This window comes from Sorex fumeus, unplaced genomic scaffold (genome assembly GCF_029834395.1).
Source record: "Sorex fumeus unplaced genomic scaffold, SorFum_2.1 ptg000095l, whole genome shotgun sequence".
Lineage (NCBI taxonomy): Eukaryota > Metazoa > Chordata > Mammalia > Eulipotyphla > Soricidae > Sorex > Sorex fumeus.
Window position 1 is genome coordinate 5,285,023 of NW_026606152.1, and position 20,626 is coordinate 5,305,648.

Below are 20,626 nucleotides of genomic sequence, written 5' to 3' on the forward strand. Positions count from 1 at the left end.
GCACCTTGACCCCACATATCACCACTCCCCGCCACTTAAAGGTCAGGGCCGGGGCCAGAGGCCGCATCTGTCTGTCAGGCAAGCATGCACACACAGAGCCATTCCGCATGCAGGGTTCCAGCGCACGGCCCCCCAAGTCTCCACTGTCGAATATGGACAATGGGGCTATTTCTGGGTTGTCTGTGCGCCACCCATCTCGGCCATTACAGATCAGCAGTTAACTTCCTCCCATCAGCTGAAGCTGCAGTATTACCTTCTAAGGGGCAGAATACAGGGGTGGTGGCTGGGGGCCATGAAGCGGTGCTCAGGACAGGGCTCAATGAGAGGGCCCTAGGACGCAGGGCGGGGGACCACCACAACCATCCCAGTGGTGCTCAAGGCCCCCCAGGATCTACGTACTCCTGGCCTACACCGGCCCTGGGATGGGACTCCCTGGTCAGGGGCGCGCAGTGCTGGCCTGAGGTCTGGTCCACCTGAGGTCAGCTACTCCTCGCCTTGGGACTCAGGTGGGAGGCAAGCAGGGATGGGGTCCAGACAAAGGAGGGGTGACACTGCCCTAAACAGCGGGGTGGGGGTGCAGATGCAGGCGTGCAGCCCTTGGTGGGGAAGACCTCATAGCCTGAGCTTCTGGCGTGCTGCGTGGGCCCCGTTAATCCCCCCCAGAGCAATGTGCCAGCTGACGACGTCTCCGTGTGCCCCTGTTCCACGTGTGCACAGTGCAGATGTCGGGCCATGAGCCAGCACATGTACACACAGGCTCACACATGCGTGCGTGCATACACATGCTCATGTAATCACACATGCACGCACACAGGCTCACACAAGCTCGCGCGCACACCCAGACACATACGCACACACGTCCCTCACCAGGCTTTTTGCTGCTGTTTTAATTTCTGCACTGAAAAAGAAAAGTGAAAACATGGACAGGAACATTACAGTGACTCCATCTTTGCCTTTAAATTAATCTCTGCTCTTGGGGGGCAGGACGGGTTAAGAAATTGCATGAGAACATCCACGCAGAAGGGTGGGATGGGGTGTCAGGGCCCAGACCCCTGCCCGCTAGCTGGACTGACAGTAACAATTAGGGGACACGTATATAAAAAAATCCTCACGATTCCATTCCTGAAACCAAGCACGGAGACTGATGGTGAAGCAAGGCTGACGGGGCGCACCCCACTGCTCCGCACCCACGAGCCGGCTGCCACCAGGGACCCCCTCACTGCCGGGGCCGGAAGCTTCTCAGGGGGCAGTGGGTCGAGCCTCCCTCAACAGATGCAGGAGCCACGGGGGGAGCGGGACGGTGTGCTTACGAGGCTCCGCCTCTGGAATGTTCCGCACTCAGGCTAGTCCTGGGGGTCAGTGAGGCCCCCTCGCCGCGTGGGTGCTCATTATCTGTCATGTGCAAACTCACTGTCTAAAGCTTTCAGAAGGACGCTGAGAGAGAGGAGCCCCTGCAGAGACAGGGGTCGGGCGCTGCTCCCTCCCTCCAGGAGGGGCGGGGAGAGCGGGAGCAGGAACGTCCAGTCCCTGAATGGAGGACGCTGGCCTTCAGTAGGCGATTGTCCACTCCTTGACGGAGGCGTCGTGGGATGTGGTGACCAGCGTGTGTGCGTCCAGCCAGGCCAGGCTGCTGACGTGGTGGAGCCGGTGGGCGTCTGCAAAGACAGGGACAGGTTTGGGAGCCCAGAAATGAAAACAAACATGAGCCGGACCCAGCCCACCTCAGACGGCAGCACCCTAGGACATGCCACCGTCCTGGAGACCACCAAGTCCCCTAGTGCCTGCCTCGCAAGGGAGTGGAAACCCTGTGCTTTGCATAGACAGGCAGACAGACGGAGACACACAGACACAGACACATGCCCCGGGTGTAATGACCCGAGTGGTAACATGTCCGAGGAAGAGCTGTCAGTGGGGGGCATATCTGGTCACTTCACGGATGCCTAAAACACATCCGGATGTGGGGGACCTTAGGCAGGGGTTTCTCACACAAAATCAATTCGTGAAACAGCAGCGCAACAGCCACGCCTGACCGCGTCACCCATCCACACCACAGCCATATGACAACTGACCACCACATGCTCCACTCTCTGGTGGCCTCCAACCATCTCCCTGCACCCCAGAGTCCTGGCCTCTGCGAAACTTAGGTGACGAGGGGGACTTGCAGGCCTTGGGGAGAAGCTGGTGGCAGCTGGCTGGCTGCCACCAGCTGTCACAAGGCCCAGGGAGGGAGCCCCAGGTTGCCTGTGCCCCACTTGGGCAGGTCCCTTCTCTCGGTCCCCTGAATCTGGACATAAGCGCGCCCCTACCCATCACCCAGCTCCTGGGCCTGGCCCCATGCCAGCACCCCCAGTTCTGGTGCCATGCAGAGCCCTGGACCCAACTGGCCCAGACGCAGACGCGACCCCGGGGCGGCTGTGGAGAAGGCCTTGTGGGGTGGCAGTCACCTTGGATCTTGACCCTGGTCTCGGGGTCGCTCAGAGTCCACACGTACACCATCATGTCCATGCCGCCCGAGGCAAAGTGCTCGTTGTCTGGGGACCAGGCCAGGCAGACGATCTTTGCGTGGTGCCCGTAGAAGACATTGTTCTCCTAGGTATGGGGTAAAAGGGGCAGGAGGGGTCAGAGGCAGCCAATGCTGGCAGGCCATCCCCTAGCCCATGTGACAGTGATGTGGCTGATGGCAATAGGGCTGACCTGGGAAACTGGGGCTCCCAGGCAACCTCCCGCACCCCGCGCCGAGCCAGCAAGGGGCCATGGGCAGCAGTCTCTCCGCCTTGCAGGCCAGCAGGGCCTCCATCTCCAGGGCTGCGCCCCAAACGCCCGGATAGCTCCAGCACAGTGCTCTCTCCTCTGGCTTTGCCACGTCCAGCCTGAGGAATGTCTCAGGGCTGTGCGACAGCACAGGGCCCTGGCGCCTCCTATATCTGCGGGGAACCCACAGCCCTGGCACCACAGGGTGTGTGTCGGGGGGGTCCCAGCATGGACCCTGCTCTGGCTGGCCTATGAAGATGCTGCCCACCTCCCCACGTAGAAATCTCCAGGTCCTCAAAACGGGAGGCAGCAGAGCCTGATAGGACGGTAAGAAGGGATGGGGGGCGGGGGGCATCGTGTGTGTCTGAGATGCTGTCACAAGGCACCTGACAGACACAGCGCACTGGTCAGCAGGGGGTAGGGGAGGTGACAGAGAAGGCGAGCGACAGCAGGACTTAAGTGCTCAATGCCCTTCAATCTACCCAGGAGGAGCTGGGGCTCCCTGCATACCCCCAGGCAGTCTCTCCCACGCTCAGGAGGTTCCTGGGGCCAATGCAGCCCCAAAGGGCACAGCAATGACCATGGGGCTCCAGAACACCTAGGCTAAGTGCTGACACGGAGGCCTGCACCCAGAAGCGCCCTGCCGACTTGTCAGGTGCTGACACCCAGAAATGACCGTCTCCAGAAAGAGCGTCCAGCCAGCCGTTGTGTCCTTGCCCTGGCTCCCGCTGCTGCGGCCTCGGCCTGCCTGGCGTGATCCTCAGAAACACTCACCGAGTAGCCATCAGCCACGCTGAAGACGGTGACCACCTTGCTGGCGTCGCACACGGCAAGGAAGGCGCCATCGTGGGAGTAGGCTAGGTCGGTGACGGGGCCCTTGGCCTCCAGGAGCTTGTCTTCGGCCTTGAGTGTGGAGCCCAGGATGGAGTAGAGGCGAACATTCCCATCCTGTGGGTGAGAGAGCAGCGGTCACGCCAGTGCACACCCCAGTAGCCTCCCTGGGCAGTCCTCACAGGCTTGCCTTCGGGGAAACCCTGCACGCCTGAGCCCTTGGCTCTATGGGCACTTGGGCACTGAGTGTGGCCCCCTTCCCAGTCGTTTCTTGCCAACTCCCTGCCGGTGGCCCAGGCAGCCCCTCCGGGTGCACAAGTGTCCTCAGCCGGAGCCCAGGGGCACCCGCTAACCAGGAAGCCAGTCCCTAAGGCACATGGCGCCGGCCAACAAGATCAACAAGACTGGCCCTTGCAGGGACACTGGCCGGCAGGAGTGCTCTGGGCACTCCGGCCCAGGGATGACATGACCCAAGAAGCATGACAAATCCTAGATGCTGTCACTGTCTGCAGGAGGCCCTGCAGGTGGTGCCATGGATCCCTGATATGATGCCGACATGGACAGGACGAGCATGACCGGGTACCAACACACACGCTGCAGGGAGTGCATCAGGCTACTTCCAGGGACCCCTGGCACCGCACCCCGCACTATCCTGGCACCCCTCTTTGTCCTCAGAGCAGAGCCCCGGGTGAGGAAGGGGCTTACCGTGCCGCCGACTGCCACTGTGTCACCGCCAGGGTGCACGGCTACCACCTCGGGCTCGTAGTCCAGGCTATCGATGCTGAAGCACTTCTTCTGGTCCTTGAGCAAAACAATCTAGAGACAGGAGGATTGGGGTGGGCAGAATGGGGTCAGCGAGGGGACCAGGTGGGCCCTGGGCTGTGTCCTCCGTCCCCACACCACCTACTCTCCTCCTCACAGCATGGCCACCCATGTGAGTACCCGACACTGCCCAGCACCGGCCATGCCAGTGACATAGGGTCCCCTGGGCCCTGGCTGCAGGTCCAAGCAGCACTCCCACCTGACCAGTGGCCCAGTGCCTCTGGGGATCCCCCACCAACTCCCGCAGAAGCCTGGGCTGCCAGCCACACCCTCTCTTGCCACGTCCATCATGGGGGTGAGGCAGGGGTGGCTGCCCCCAGTGAGGATAACTATTCCAGCTTGGTCCTGGCCCAGCCAAGGGAAGCTTGAAAGGTTCTGGGGTCTGGCCCTTCTGTCAGCAGAGCCTGAATTCAGGGCCAGGAGAAAAATCAAGCTTCTGATCCCCAGGAGCTAAATGGGGCAAAAGTCCACTGGGTACGTGCTGGGCGGGGAGGGCGGGACCCTGTCACAAGGGGAGTACATGGGGGTCAAGGCCCCACACACCCCAGAGACGGGACTAGACCCACGCTCATCAGTCCACAGGCCCCTGGGGAACAAGGTGTCCTTGCGGCCTGTCTCTGCAGAGACCGTGGTCCCAAAACCACTGCCATCCCATGTTGGACATGTAGCCACTTGGCCTCAGCCCAGGCCCATGGGCACGTCCCCGGCACTGCCCACCTACAGCTCCTCCCACGGCCTTTCCTGGCGGTGCGCAAGTCCTTTGCTGCCCCCTGCTGACTGCCTAGGTGGCTGCTGACACCTGTCCATGGGAGCGAATGACAGACACGGATGCCACTCCCCAGGGAAAGCCCAGCGCAGATGCCGAGCCCCAGGCACAGTGACATCACCTCTCTCATGGGGGAGTGGTCAGGCCTCAGCCTCAGATACAGTGGCGCACTGAATGCCAAGAGCAGGCGCGGCCAGGAACCCTGCCAGGGCTGGGCTGGGAGACATCCCACCGGCTTGTGCAGGTGGGGACACTGCCCTGTGGTCCTGATGCTGCAGGAACCACGGCCCCACTCCACACACACCTGGGGCCTGAGCTCGCTGTGGTCCCCCTGAGGCAGGGCGAAGACACTGGGTGCTGGGACCCCAGAACCAGGCCCAGGAAAGCCCATGCCTGCCTGCCCGCTCTGGGTAGAGGGACCCGTACCTGGCCAATGCAGACAACCACGGTGTAGCCCCCAGGGCCCACGGCGACACACTTGGGCTGCACATCCAGCTTCACGACACACTGTCCACTGGGAGAAGGGAAAGGCCTTACTTTGAGCCCCGAGCTGTGGTGACTTCCGCTCCCATCTGGGATAGGCACTGATGGGTTGCCACTCACATCCCGGGCCTGGGCTCGGCGCTTCTGGGATAGGCCGCCTGGACCCACCTGCTGACCACATGGAAATGGGGTGGCCACGACCTTTGGCTCCAGCCTTGGGCAGCTCACCTGTAGTCCCGCAGGCCCAGGCTGGTGTAGCGCACCGTGTCATCCATGCTGCAGCTCACCAGCTGCCCCATCTCGTCCACAGTCATCCGGGACACCTGGTTCGTGTGGCCCTTCCCGGCAAAGGTGTCGTTCTCACCCGTCTCAGCATCCCAGTAATGTGGGCGTGTTAAGGAAAAAGGGTGCCGAGGCCCCACCCCAGGGCCCGAGTGCACAGGACAGGCTGCCCTGAGTAGGGGGCACGCGCTCCAGTCCATCGGGCAGTCAGAGGATATTGATGTGGCCATCGTGGCTGCCTGAGTAGATGTAGGACCGGCCCCCGTTGCTGTGTACCGTCAGACACTGGATGGACTTGCTGTGGCCCTGTGGGGACACGGCACGAAGCTGAGCTGACGGCCCGCCTGCGACAGAGCCTCTAGGAAGCCCACTCAGGGTATAACCGGGGCCTCTCCCAGCCTCACCTTAATGACCCGCAGGGGCTTGCTGGGGTTGTTCTTGTCCAGGTAGTTGATGTAGCCGGACAGGGAGATGCTGAGCAGATGGTCCTTCTGCCACAGGCAGCCCAGCTGCTGGTCCTGCACAGTGGAGCCCAGCATGAATGTGCTCACGGCCGACGTGGTGCCCACGTCCCAGATCTTCGCCGTCTTGTCTCCAGAGGCCGAGAGCAGGTGGGTGCTGTCGGGACTCCAGCTCACCTGGTGGTCACAGCATGAACGATGGGTCAGAGGTGGAGACCCGGGCTCGCTTATCTGGGTCCAACAGGTCAGTCCGGGGGGGTCCTATTTGAGCCCGCTCAGCCTGCCTCAGCCCCCCGCCCGCGTCTCACCGCGTAGATGCCGCCGTCGTGCGCCTTGCTCCCCCCGAGTGCGCACACCTTCTCCCCCGTCTTTCCATCGTAGATGAAGATCTTCCGAGAGAGGAACAAACGAGGGTCACCCACATGGAGCCGCATGCCCCGCACGGGGACCACCCAGGTCCGAGTGTGCATCCCTCCCTGTGAAGCTGCCCTGGAGTGTCAGCGACTGTGACTGGGACAGAGGCTCTGGGTTGGACCCAGACTCCTTCTCACTGAGGGGCTGTGCCACCAGGCCAGCGAAGGCGGAGCTGGACAGGAGAGCCTGCTCACCTGGCCGTCGGCACTGGCCGTGGCGAATCTGTTTCCGTCAGGAGAGAAGCGCACACAGTTGACGAAGCGGCCATGGTCCTGCAGGAAAGCAGTTATGCACATGAGAGCATGAGGACCCCTGGGGTTGGGTCAGGCCCCTTCCAGCAGCGCCAGCATGCGCCAGGGCCTGAAGGGCATAGACTTTGAAGAGACTAAATAATGTTGTGAGCTCCCCGGGGAATAAAGGTCTGTGTGAAGTGGGGGCACAGGATGCCCAGGAAGCTGCTTCCCAGGAGAGGCCCCACACCCCTCCGGTCCTCCTCGCTCTTGAAAAATGACAGGCGCCTGGCATTTCAGGAGCACTGTGCTGCCCGCAGCTGACTTCCAGCAACACAGGATCTGCCCTGTAGACATGATGACGGTCAGAGCATGGACAGCCTGTCCTGTGTGTGGAAACGTGACTCTGATTCGTGCCTTTGGAAGGTTGCTGCAGTCTGGCCCCTTTCCCCGCAGGCCTGAGACATGTTGCGGGCAGCTCCTGCATTCCTGTAGGGGTGCACCTTCTGCAGGACGGGCCCCCTCAGGGCTTGGGACCCAGACCCAGGCCTCAGACGCCTGCTCCACATTTGACCGCATGGAGCCATCGCCTCAGCTCTGTGAGGCCACGTCACCCAGAGCAGAGCCTGGGCCAGCGTAGAGCATGGCAGGGGGACACAGGAACCAAAGGGACCTAGACAGCAGCCGACAGTAGCCAGTCCAGACCCCCTCAGGCACGGTTTCCCAGCAATTTCCAGACTCAGGCTAGAATGCTCTCTGCTGGAGGGCGCCAACCCCACGCCCCAGAGGGGGCCAGTCAAGTTCCCTGAGAGAAGCCTGCACCCCACGCCTCAACCCAGCATTCCGCTCAGGTTCCCTTGGTTCTGGGACGTTCTGGGTGCAGGGAGCCCCAATCAGCCCTGTCCCAGCTCCCGGAAACTGTCCGTCACTGCACTGCAGGGCTGGGGTGCACAGCCATGGGCCGAGTCCCCCCAAGGAACTCCACCATCAGTGGCCATTGAGATGCCATGAGCCTCGGGCCACTAAACATCTGTGAAACGGGTCCCTGCGTGGACCCCCAGCAGCAGGAGCAGGCAGACACCGACCCCGCCACCCCCCCCTCTCCACAAGCCCTTGGGCTGTGAAGCTGCCAGATGCCCGTGGCCTGACCGAGCCCTGGCCAATGTGGGCTCCCGAAATAGCCAGGCAGGCGCAGGAGAGGGAGCTAAAAATAGCCCTGCCACCGGGAAGGCAGGCCAGCCTGAGGGGAGCAGGCTGGGAATCTCAGGGGCTGGGGCAGAGGGTGGCAAAGCAGAAGGCATCCCTGAACCCTGTCCCCTGCTGCCAGGCTGTTGTCCAAGAAAGCTGCCCACTTGGGGGTGGCCTGAGGGTCCCCGCCACTCACCACAGGGTCCGGAAAGAGGGGGCCCCTCTGCAGGGAGAGCACTTGGGGTGGCCGTGAAGCCGACATCCCCAGGCTCAGGTGCGCCTGCTGCTCCCAGAAGCCTCAGCGCCGGCTTACCTGGCTCCAGCCAACGGACACCCTGACCACAGACCCCTGTGTCCAGGATGGGGCTGGGTCCCCGTGTAGGAAAGGTGCCAGAGCAGCCCAGGCAGCAAGTACAAGGCCAGTTCCCCACAAGTCCATCCCGGGGCCCCCACGCAGCACAGGATCCCCAGGACCAGGCCGAGGGCAGATGACACTGTGGGTGCCTTCCTGGGCCCCCAAAGGACACTGTTCAGAGCATGGAGGCTGAGGGCGGGTCGCCACACAAGAAGTGCATGCGCATTACGCTGCAGGCACAGGAGCCTGCGGGGCCTCTGATGGGGTGGCACTCTGCACAGCAGCGCTCTCTGCCCATAAACTCCCGAGAGGAACAGAAGCTGCGCTGGCCAGACTGATGGATGCCTCCAAAGTCCTTTCCAAGGCAAAATCTGACAGCTCCGTGCCCCTTACACGACCACTGCCCGCCAGGGACCTTCACCAGGGAGCAGGCCTGGCGGCTGCCTAGGATCCAAGGCTCCCCATGCCCTCCATACCCCTCAGGCCCGGGTGATCACTGGGGGGGTCCTGCCCTTCCCTCCCACTCCTTGAGCCTGCTGACATCTTTCCTGTCTGAACCCTTGGTTGACTCTGCGACCATCCCCAGCTCAGGGGACAGCCCGCGGCTTTGGGGTGCCGGTGTCAGGCACAAGGGAGGGTATGCTGGGAAGGGGAGGGGAGGCAACGTTCCAGCAGCCTCCCACCAACTAACTCCACTCTCAAACCCACGATCCCTCCTGGGAAGGAACAAGCAGGGACAGAGGCACTGCTGTTGCCATGGGAACCCTTCTCCCTCTCCCATCCCTGACTCACCCGCCTGGACCTTCAGCCTGCCAAAGCCCCCACCTGCTCAGGGGGGCAGCTCTGGGGCACAGTGCTGGAGGGCCCGCACCCAGCTCCCACACAGCACCTCCTCTGGGGTGGCACATAGCCAGCCCTGCTGCTCACTGGCACCCTGGGCAGCGGGCTGGTGGGCACTGCCGCCCCCAACCCTGGGCCTGCCCAGCCCTGGCTGAGCCCTCCCATCTCTCAGAGAAGGTCCAGAAGCCTATTGCCTGCTGGCCAGCAGAAGCGAGTACTGGGCTGTGCTGCAAATGTCCTGTTCAGTCAGAAAACCAGGATGGGCTCATGCTGAGAGGCATGTGCCAGCCCTTCCGAGCACCTGCCCCCCGCAGCACCCCAGCCTGGACACTCACGCCAATGGTGAACTTGAACTTGAATGGAGGCCCCTCGAAGAAGGCGGCACAGTTGTCGTCGCTACCGGTGGCCAGGCGGTAGGGCCGGCTCTGCTTGATGTCCACACTGTTGATGACCTTGTTGTGGCCAGTGATCTCACCCACGGATGAGCCACTGTCCCACAGGAACACAGCTCCGAACCTTGACCAAGAGAGCAGCCACAGTTGGGCCCCACTCTGCGACGCTGCGGGGCGCGGCAGGGTGAAGTGTGGGTGGGGAGGGGGCCCCGACTTTTCCTGTGCACACTGACAGCGCAGACAGGCACACGACTGCATCAACACGGAACCAAGACCTGAGACCCGAGCGTGGAGGGATATCTTGGGTGTCCAGGCCCCGAGCGGCCTGAGGGAGGGCAGCAAGCAGGTGCTGGAGAAGTGGTCACAGGGCTCAATGTCACCAACGATAGCGTGTCTGCTATGAGGAGTTGTGCAAAGCCCTCACCCCTACACCTAAACTAAACGCACGGAACTCTGGGTCAAGTATCTCTTGGGCAAGCGCCGGGGGCATGGCGGGGAGGGGGTACCCGAAAGCACATGGAGCAAGAAGGCTGGGCTGGCCCCGGGTCTCCACCCCAAGGGATGACGGCCACTGGAGCCCCCAAAAGCACTGTGGCCAGAGCAGGGGCAGTTCAGGGCGACCCCCGCTGGGAGGACCCGGGAAAGAAAGGAAGGATAGGCCATCAGGCACTCACTTCTCCCTTCCTTCCCCGACCACGGCGATCCTCTTACTGTCTTCTGTCCACGCAATGTCCTTGATCTTGCCTGCGAAGGGCTGGTACTCATACTTCAGGAGATGCTCCTTCTGCGTGGTGTCCCAGATCCGCAGCTTCCCGGACACATCTGTGGGCACAGGGGCTGGGGTCATCCCTGGGCCTCGGAAAGAGTGGGCACAGGGCAAGGGGCCGGGCCTGCAGGGGCAGGAGCAGCCAGTCCCCCACAGGCCAGGTTTGGGGGCCCCAGAGCCAGTAAAGGGGCCTCAGGTGCTAGTGACCCGCCTCCCTAGCCAGCTGCCCCAGCCCTGTGCTCATTTCCAAGGTCTGCCCGCCACACTGTGCGTGTAGGATCCCACCAGCCAGGCTGACAGGAGCTCCTGCAGCGGGTCAGTCACAGGAAGCTGGGCCGCACCACCTGCTAGCCTCCACTGTCACCCAGATGCACATGCCTGAGCCAGCAGGAAAGGCGAGGCTGTGGCCACTCACTCCTGGAAGGGGAAGGGAGTGGGGCACACACGAGGGCCACTGTGCATCCACTCAGGAAGAACAGAGTCTACAGTCGGCATGGGCAGAAGTGGGGTATGGACAGAGTTCCACGTCAACAGCCCCAGGGGACAGCCCAGAAGATGGACTGGCAGGGGCAAGGCTTTTGGGCAGAATCCAGCGTCAGGGCCCTGCAGCTGCACACGCACGCACTGGGCAGGGTGATCCTAGCTGCTGGGCTCAGGCGGGGCCAGGGCTGCCGCACCGAGTCACAACTTCGGGACAAGCACGGCCCTGCCAGCCCTACAAGTGCCTGCCTCCCCCGCCAGACCCCGCACACACCTTTTGCTTGTTCCCGAAGTGGCTAAGGTGTGAAGCTCAGGTGCGGGCCTGAGGCATCAGATGCAGGCCCCGCACAGGGCAAGACCATGGGCCCCCAAGTGACAGACACCCAGGAACTGGCATCGGAGCCTCTGCTCCCTGCAGCTGACCTCCACCCTTGGTGCTGAAGGCACCGGCCGCTGAGAGCACTGTGGAAGAGGGTGGGGAACCCCAGCACCAACAGCCCCCAGAATACCCCAGAAAACCGAGCTGTGCTAAAATGGCTCCCACAGAGCAGAATGGTCCATTGGGTAGGCTGGGGGGAGCGCACCCTGCAGGAGACCCTGGGAAGTTCGGGGGGAGCCAGTTCAGTGACTCAGACAGCCCCCTGCAGCCCAGACGCCGCCTGCCCTGGCACATCAGGCACCCCATCACCCGGAGCTCAGTGCCCGCCCCCCCAGGCAGTGCTTACACACTGCCTATTTTTAGCCTGGAGCCTTCTGGCGTGAGAAGGATCCACTGCTGTCCTGGCGGAGTCCGAGGCCCAGCGGGAGCTGTCAGAGGGGCATCCTGCTGGCTCTGCTCCCCGCACTCCAGCCCAGAGGGGCCAGGCGCAACAGCCGAGCCCACTGGAAAGAAACACCCATTGCGGCCAAGTGGAGGCTGGGGGTGGGGGGTGTGGACGACACAGACCTGGTGCTGTGTTGTCGCTGAGGCCCTCTAGCACTTCCGCGGTGCCACACTTGCTGAGCCGTGCGGTGAGGAAGGGGCCTTCGGGGCAGGGGTGCAGGCAGCCCACAGACACTGTAAGGCTGCTCAAACACGGGCCTCAGAGGAGGTGGTCCCAGAGTTCTGCCAGGGCCCCGTTCTTAGCCACAGTACGCTGGGTCGGACAGAGCCCGAGCACCAACGAAACGGGATGATGACCAGGCCAGCGCTGTGCCGGACAGGGAAAAGCAACCCACAGATGACCCACAGGGCAACTCAGCTCTTGCACACGAACAGACGTGGACACACAAGGAAGCTCGGGCCGTGCAACGAGTGGTCCCACTCGGGGTGCCGCTGCCCTGAGTTCTGGAATGGCTGTCCCCCCATCCCAGGGGATGCTGACCAGCAGCCACTCTCCCGGCCCCGGCACGCGCACACGTACCTCCGGAGGCAATGTAGAAGCCGCTGGGCGCGTACTTGGCCACCACCACTTGGTGTGCGTGCTCCGTGTAGATGTCGGCGAGGGCGGGGTTCTGCAGGGGGAATGAATATGGGGGGAAAAGCTGACCACAGACGCAGTGGGGAAGGTGCCCAGCCCTGCGAATGCAAATTCACGAGGAAACTCCCAGAGACCGGGGTCAGAGAGGCGGTACAGAGGGTAGAAAGCTTGGCCTGCAGCAGGCTAATATGGCTTTCATCCCTTGCACCCTGAGCACTGCCAGGAGTGACCCCTGCAAACAGAGCCAGGAGGGAGCCTGCATATAGCTGGGTTTGGCCCAGAACTCAAGGGAAAAAAAAGAATCCCAGAAGTCCACCTCCCTGTCGACCTCAGGCCTGAGGTGAGTCTGAGTGACTTAAGCTCCTCTCTGCTTTCCGCACGCGGACGTGTCAGTACTAGCGTGGATCCCGTAAGAGCACATGGGACCGAAGCTCCGCGTCTACAGAGAAAGCAAGCGAGTGCCCTGTACACAGGAACGCCAGGTTCCTTCCGGGCACTGCCAGGAGCCATTGCATGCGCCGCACCACGAGTATCCTGGCCATCGGCGACCCCCTCCCCCTGCTGACAATTTCTCTCTGCTGGGCAGGGTGGAGGTCCCCCATCACAACCACTTCTACCCACCCCAGACTGCCCTGAGCCCTCGATGGTCTCCTGCCAGCTTCCCCTGGCAGACGAGGGGTCACCTCGCTGGGCCCAGGAGCATCCACCCAGTTGTGCAGATGCAGACCCCAGCCCCCCTGGCTGAGCAGGCTTTCAGGAGGGTATAAAGGCTTGACCCCTCCCAATCCCCGATTACCATGGTCGCCCCCACCCCCAGCCCAAACACTGCGTGCGCACAGACTGCAGCTTGCAGTTATGGCCCTGGGTCAGAGGTGCGGCAGAGTGGTAGAGTCTCAGCCCACCCCAGTCTCCCTTCTCACCCTCCACCCTGCCCCTGCAGACACAGACGGGTGTCCTCTGCCCCCCCGCTGCCCAGCGTGGACTGGAGCAGGTGGGGAGCCTGACCTTCCAGGCCTGAGCCGGCCCAGAGATGGGTAGCGGCATGTGGGGAGAGGGTGGGGGGCAGGCGGTGGCAGGCAGAACTGGCACTCGTCCACAACCTGGTCAATGTACTCCTTCATCCCCTCCTTGTCCTTTGCCTAGAGCAGGCAGCAGGTTCTGGCATGGCCACTACCTCAACACCAGCTGTGACCCAACACTCCCAACAGCTCAAGTTTGTGTGCGGTAGGCAGCGGCAGCGTACGTGAGGGTGGTGGCAGGGTGTGTGTGGTGCCAGCCCTGGTGGGGTGTGTGCCAGCATGAGACTAAGGTAAGGGGTATGGCAGGAGCCAGAGCCACAGTACAGTGGGGAGGGCACTTGTCTTGCACGCTGCGGACCCAGGTTTAAACCTTATGGTTCCGAGCCTGCCAGAAATGATTGAGAACAGAGCCAGGAGTAAGCCCTGAGCACTGCCATATGTGGACCTCTTAAAAAATAATAAAAGGAACCCTCCCAAGCCAAGGAAGTGCAGGCAGGATGTGGAGCCAGAACGGCAAGTTCAGCCAGAGCTTCAGGGACAGGTCTGGGAGGCCAGCACAGCGGGCAAGGGAGACCGCACCTCAGAGGCAGGCCCACAGAATCAAGTGTCCATGAAGGCACTAGGAGCACCTCCCATGCTCCCAGGGTGAGGCGGTGCTGTAACCAGGCCTCCCTTCCCTTTCTTTCCTACTCACCCCACAGGAGCCTCTCCACTGCCCCCTATCTTCTCATCTCCAGCTACAGAACTCTTACTTATCCTGCAAAACCCAATCCAACCGTGCCTCTTCCCCAGAGACCAGCCATCGCTGCACAGTACAGCTGGCTCTAATGGCTCCAGTCGCTCTCGTACAGTCTTAGACCAGGGCTTAGATGGTTCTTGGCACTCCTAACATTAGGGCCAGACTTGGGCTGCTGGGCAGTCCTGGGCAACTCCCTGGTCACCAGCATGGAGCAGTGTCAATTTGCCGTCAGGGAGGGGCATGACGGCTACACCAGGCAGCAGAGCAGCTCTGGAATGGGTGTCCCTGCCTGAGGCCCCAGAGGAGTGACAAGACCTTCCTCTCTGTCCCAGGCTGCTGCCCAAGGCCCGAGGAACCCAGAGGCCTTCAGGGGCCCTGACTGTGATGTGTTGTGCCAAGACTAGCAGGGCTGGCACCCAAGTGAAAGAGAAACACAAATGGGCTTCATGAGGGCTCTGAGCTCAGCAGGGGAGGGGGTGGAGAAAATGCCCCCCCCCTCCCCCCCCGCAGCCCAGCAATGTGGGCCACTAAGATGTCAGAGTAGCTGAGGATGACTTGCTATTTCTGCCCTTTCACGGACATCAAACTGAGGACCTACCCACTTCCTGTGCCGGGCTGTTTCAGGCCTGAGTACTTCAAGGATGAGGTGAGCCCTGCGGCAGCACCCCCCACCCCCGGCCCCGGCGATCAGATGGTTCTGTGCCTGGGCTGGGAATGACTACACGCACGCAGACCCAGCCCCTAGCTGACGCACACACTTTGCCAAGCAGGTGGCATATTTCTTCTTGGGAGCCCCGAAATCCCAGCTGTTTCGGGCACCCGAGTAGGAGCAGCTCACTGGTGCTGCCCTGCTGGGCTCCCAGCTCCTCTGGACGGGTCTCTCCTGTGCTCTCGCCACCACACCTCACTGCAGAGCAATTTCCTTTGCAGGGCACAGCTGAAACGTGCAGGACATGAGCACCAGCTTTCCCAGCACCTTGTGGGCCTCAACATTTGAGAGTGCAATATGCCGAATCCAGTCCACAGGCAGTGACTCCTTAGTGTCAGATGGTGGAGGCAGCCGAGGCAGGCTGGAATCCTGCACCAGATGGGGTTAGAGCAATGGAATGCAAACCGACCTTCCAAGCCGCCCAAGGCCAACAGCACCCAATGGCAGGCCTGGTGCTCACCTGTCGGTGAGGATGCAGCCAGGACCAAAGGGAGGACAAAGCCAGCTTCGGAAAGGGGGAAGGCAGCAGTGCCCACCCCTGCCGGCTCACCCACATCTGTGGTGGGGAGGCCAGGCCAGGACTGGGGTACCCTCAGGAGATGCCCCTTGGGTCCAGTGATGTCTGCAGACAGGGAAAGCAGGTGAGGGCAGTGTTGTTCCATAACTTGGGCCAGCCCAGAACATCCAGAGCAAGGCCACAGTGCAGTGACCCCCAATTGTTCAAGTCAGACACGCAGAATGTTCTAGAAGGAGCAGAAATTGAGTGCACCAATGGTGAGTGGCTGGGAGGAAGGGGCTGCTCAGTCTTGGCAGGAGGGTAGAGAGCCACCACACTCCAATTTACTAGAACCTTCCAAAGCAGTGCTGAGTGCTGAATGCTGAGTGCAGAGTAGAGGCAAGCCAGGGTGCTGATGGGAGAGTAGCTTGTCTTAAGTGACAGCCCAGGTGAGAGAGGAAAGGAGCACACACGAGGCACACACTGGTAGATGTGGTGAAATGTGGCCGATTCTGGAGAAGCCCCCAATAATCTAATACGGCTGGGAAAGAAAATGTGGGGAGATGCTTGGGGTTCCTGGTGGGTCATGCCTTCCGAAGGACACCTGGGAAGCCTGATTAGGGTGTGCTGAGACATCAGCCGAGGGCAGCTCCATGCCCCCAGCTGTCCCGTGTCCATCCCAGAGCCTGCTCTTGGCTCATTGCCCCCCCGCTTCCTGTATGGGGCTCAACTCCGCCCTGGTAAGTGCCAGGCCCCACTGCCCATGACAGCCAGACCACCCACCGCTTGGAGCCCAGCACAGCTAGGACAGAGTGTCCCGGGTAAGGGAAGCAGGGGTACCTGGGGAAGTGGGCAGGTCAGCTCAGAGAGTGCGCAGGGGTGGGGGGTGTCTCTCGTTTCACTAGGCCCGACCCTCTTCAGAGCTGCAGCGCACTGTCCTCCAGGAAGGGGCAGCGAGCACATGGAGATACAGGGCACTGCCGGGCACCCCCATACTCTGCACCCCAAGCCAGCTTCAGTGCCTTTGGTCTGCCAGACACCGTGAGCATCCCTGGGCCACAGCCACATCAGGTCCTCACCCTGAGACTGACTCCTCACCCGCAGGACCCAGCAGAGCTGCTGTGGCGCCTTCGAGTCCCTTCCGTTCACCCCACCCGCGCACAGAGGTGCCCAGACCAGGGCAGAGGCACTGAGAGGAAGGACAGGGCCCCCAAGAGCCTCTCACAGCTGGCACAGGGGCCGGAGGGGCTCATCCCTCCTTCACCGACTCCTAAGGCCAAGGGTCGGGACCAGCAGCAGACGGGAGGAAGCCCCCACATCCAGGGGCTAGACCTGCAACCACCCACCCACAAGCTCCCACCTGGCTGGACCCCAACTGCCGCCGGGCGTCCATCCCCACACCCCCGGGACTGGCGAGAGGGGGGGGGGGGAGGGGGGGGCGGTGAGGGAGCCGACATCTGGAGGCGTGGACAAGGGGGCCACCCGCCAGGGTCTGGCCACTAACCAGTGGCTCCCCCACCCCGGTTCCCAGGAAGTGGGGCGCCAACCACCAGTTCCTGATTCTACAGAGACTGGGCGTGGGTCAGCAGAGCCCAGCAGGGCCCCGGGGCCGTTAATGATTAAGCCCGGGTTCACAGGAAGCGTCCTGTAAGCCATGGGGGGGCAGGCGCTCCCCGAGGCCGCCTAGAGCCTCGCCCTGCTCAGGGAGGCCCACACCAGCCGCCACGCCAAGGTCGGCGCGGCAGCTGACCGGCGGCTCCTGCCTCGGGCCATCCCTCAACGCACAGTCCCAGAACGCCTCGTGGAGCCTCAGTTTCCCCCAGGATGGGGCCCGCGGCGGGCCGGAGGGGGGCGTGGCGTGCCCGCAGGCGCGGCCGGCGGAGAAGAGGAAGCGGGGGGGGGGGGGGGGGGGGGGGAGGAGGGGGCACTCACGTCGATGTTCCTCAGGATGACGCACTTTCCATTGGTGTAGAGGAAGTTGTCGCCCTTGGGGTCGCCGCCGAGGATCTTGGAGACGCCCCTCTCCACCTGGGGGAGGCTGGCGAACACCTTCTCTGCGGAGACAGGGCGCGAGTCCCGGATGAGCACGGGCAGCCTCCGGGCGGGGGGAGGGGCCGGGCGCGGCCCCGCCGGTCACCTGTTGCCGGGACCGCAGCGGCTGGACGCACCCGGGGCTGGGTGGCCCTGAGCGGGGGCGGGGGGCAGCGGCGCCACTTCCTGGTCCGCGCTCCGGACTCGGTGTGGGGGACGCCCGGGGCGGTCCCGCGGCCCCAGTGGGGGCGCCCCTCCGGCGGGGGCTCGTCCCGAGTGCCCCCCACGGCAGGCGGGCGGCGCCGCGAGCGCCGGCCCCGGCCCCCGGCCCGGCCGAGCCGCCCCTCCCGCCGGGCGCCCCGGGGCGCGGGGTGGCCACGGCGGGGTCCCCCCCCGCGGTCAGCGCCCGCGCGGGCCGCCGCACTTACTGATCTCGTACGGCATCCTCGCCCGCTGGCCACCGCCGGCGCCGCGATCAGAGCTGGCCGAGCCCGAGCGAGCGGCAGGAGGGGGACGCGGGCCGGGAGGCGGCGCCGGGCGTGCCCAGGGGCGCGGAGGGGGCGGTGCGAGCGGCCGCGGCGGCGACTGCGGCTCCCGCCCTGCTCCGCGCGCTGCCGCCGCCGCCGACTCGCCGAACCCGGAAGCGCGGCCCCGCGCGCGGCTCGCCCCCAGCTTTGACCATATATAGTCAAACGCTCGGCTCGGCCGGCGCCACGCCAGCGCGTCTGCGCGCCGCAGGCCCCGCCCCGGAAGACCCTCCCCCGGAAGTGACAGCACACCCGGCTCCTTGAAAAGGCGCCGCACGGCGCGCCGCACCTCGGACTGCTCCCGGGAGCGGGTGGGGGCGGCCCGTCTGCCGTCGGGGCTCCGGGCTCCGGTCCGCGGGGCGGGCGGCGGGGACGGGAGGAGAGCCGGACAAGCGAGGGGAGGGAAATGCGGGGCGGGCGGCCTCGGCCTTGCTGGGCTTCCGAAGATCCCGGGAACGGCGGCCGCGGCCGGGAGAATCTCCGCGGCACCGCCCTCCTGACTGGCGCCGGCCTGGGCTTTCGTTAACGTGCGGGCGGCGTCTGGTGTTTTTTTCCCTGAAACCTTGGCTTTCGGGAGCCGCTCTGGCAAACGGCCGCGGGAGCTTGACGGGAGCTGCTCGCGGCCCGGACTCATCTGGAAGTCTTAAAAGGCTGGGAAGAAATCCTAAAGGGTGTGGCGGGATTTTCCAGAGGCTTTGGGAAAACTAGGGCTTAGGGGAGGCGCGAGGGGAGAAGGAAACTTCTAAGATCGAGGCAACGACTTCTCGAAGACGCCTGAGAAGAGGCCGCCGTGCGGGAGCTCCCTAGTTGTTGAGGAGAGGGCGGCCTCGCTTGTTTGGCCGGTCGGGGAGCCCACAATGCACAGTGGTACTCAAATCTCGAGTTAGGAAACTTTTCGGGTGACCCTCTGCCTTTTTTTTTTTTTTGCAGTCGGTCCTTAATGTGTTCTGGGTGTTTTTTTCCTTGAAACCTTCACTTAAAGGGAGTCGCTCTTGAAAGCGGGAACATAAGTAAAGTGAGCTGCTTCCCTCTCTCAGCCCCCCCCCCCCAGTCTCCAGAACTGGGCGCCCCCTTTCCCCTACTCTTGACATTTTCTCTTCAAATACCAGAAGATTCGAATCAACTGTAAACCTTGAGCAATTCCTGAGGTTTAAAAAACTGCAGGAATTTCTTTTGTGCTTAAACTGAAAGCTTGAAGCCCAGGAACTGATGGTCTTTCTGTGAACAAGGCATTTAAAGCACCAGCAATGAGGGCATGGTTAGGACCCCCTGAATGAGGTCTGGGCACTGACATAAGGGCAGTCACCTGACACCTCCCTCTTAAGGAACCTGCCACCCCACCCTGGTTCATAAGGGCAGCACTTGCCCCCCCCCCCCCCCCATCCCATGAGGTTTGCACTGGCTTAAGGGCACATGCTTGCCACCCCCAGGTCTTGAGAGGGTGCACCTGGCCTCGAGTGAGGGCTGAAGGGCAAGCACCTGGCCCTCCTGAACCAGGTCTTGGCACTGCCTTGAGGGCATGCTGGCCAACAGCAGTTTCTTGGTGACTTCAAGGAGCTACCAGCTGTGGCACTTGGGTCTTCCTATTTCTGACTGTGCTCTAGTCTTTCCCTGGCACAGCTAGGGCCTCGATGTGCTTGGTGTGTTGGTGTATGAACACAAGTCTAGAAATTCATCTGCAAGATAGACTTTGACAGAGCCTCCCTCCCCCCACCCCAGTCCTGCTAGTGTGACTTGGAAGTTCCCTGCTGAGAACCAGGACAGGATGGGCCTGGAGGTGTGGGCTGCTGAAAATGTGACAGCAAATTCAGCATTGCCTGAACCCTGGCAGGCAGGAACCCAGGTCTCCAGGATGTTTTGTTTGAGGATGTCAGCCTGGTGATATGGTGCATTTGGAATCTCTGATGTTACACTAATGTTGGCTGCCAGGGCAGCCACTCTTGATGTATCCGTCCCCCCACAGTTGCTGTGGAGAGAGGAGGAACCTGGGTATGAGCCCGAGTTCTTGGGGTGACCCCAGGCTGCCTCAGCTGTGCTTTTACATATCCCTGTGGGTTCTGTTGCTCGCCTTTCACGCCAAGTGGGCCCTTAGGTTACTTGCATTAGATGACCCCAGCACGAAGAACCCTAGGTTGAGAGGGTCGCTCTTGCTCTCAAGATTCCTGCCTTCCAATTCAAACTCTGGGCCTGGAAGGCCTCTACTATGTCTTTAAAGGGCAGGGCTGGGATTTTGCCCTGGAGAAAAAAAGAACCCCTTCCCAAGGGTGGGGGGGAGGTACTTTCCTGGGAGCCGATGCCTTCTGAGGCCTGTTCCAGTGTCACAGGCACAGCATAGGGGTCTCTTAGTCTGGGGCACATGTGAAGCCCCTCAGCAGGAGATTGTGGTGGGGGCCGAGTACCTGCCCTCTCCAGGAGTGCTGGATCCTATCCCGGAGCACCCTCCCACTCCTACCCTCTTAACCCACAGCACCAGCCATCAGGAGCCGAAAGCAACTAGCTCTGAAGGCACAGAAGTAGCACTCCCACCCAGGCACAGCTAGTGCCCTTGGAAATGGGTGCTAGGGCCTCAAGCTAACCTTCTCTC

The 20,626-nt window shown here is 62.6% G+C and overlaps 1 protein-coding gene across 1 annotated transcript; it reads right to left on the reverse strand.

Moving 5' to 3' along the window:
• Window positions 1–865: 865 nt before the first annotated feature.
• Window positions 866–18,163, reverse strand: WDR1 (WD repeat domain 1). The gene is made up of 15 exons (XM_056132740.1): window positions 17,944–18,163; window positions 17,417–17,538; window positions 12,465–12,555; window positions 10,490–10,637; window positions 9,759–9,939; window positions 7,005–7,082; window positions 6,705–6,785; window positions 6,340–6,573; window positions 6,152–6,241; window positions 5,882–6,036; window positions 5,597–5,684; window positions 4,288–4,398; window positions 3,526–3,699; window positions 2,445–2,589; window positions 866–1,655 (listed from the first exon to the last, which is right to left on the reverse strand). Exons 1-15 carry the CDS (start codon window positions 17,957–17,959, stop codon window positions 1,549–1,551), a joined length of 1,821 nt encoding a protein of 606 aa, XP_055988715.1. The 5' UTR covers window positions 17,960–18,163; the 3' UTR covers window positions 866–1,548.
• Between the last annotated feature and the right edge of the window lie 2,463 nt (window positions 18,164–20,626).

What these genes read in the sequence shown, in the direction of transcription:
- WDR1 (XM_056132740.1), bottom strand. An exon ending in TCATCCTGAGGAACATCGAC is followed by an intron (nt 12,556 to 17,416) that starts GTGAGTGCCCCC and finishes TTCCCCCTGCAG; the next exon opens with AACCCCGCCCTCGCCGACAT. An exon ending in GCGTGGCTGATGGCTACTCG is followed by an intron (nt 2,590 to 3,525) that starts GTGAGTGTTTCT and finishes CCCCATACCTAG; the next exon opens with GAGAACAATGTCTTCTACGG.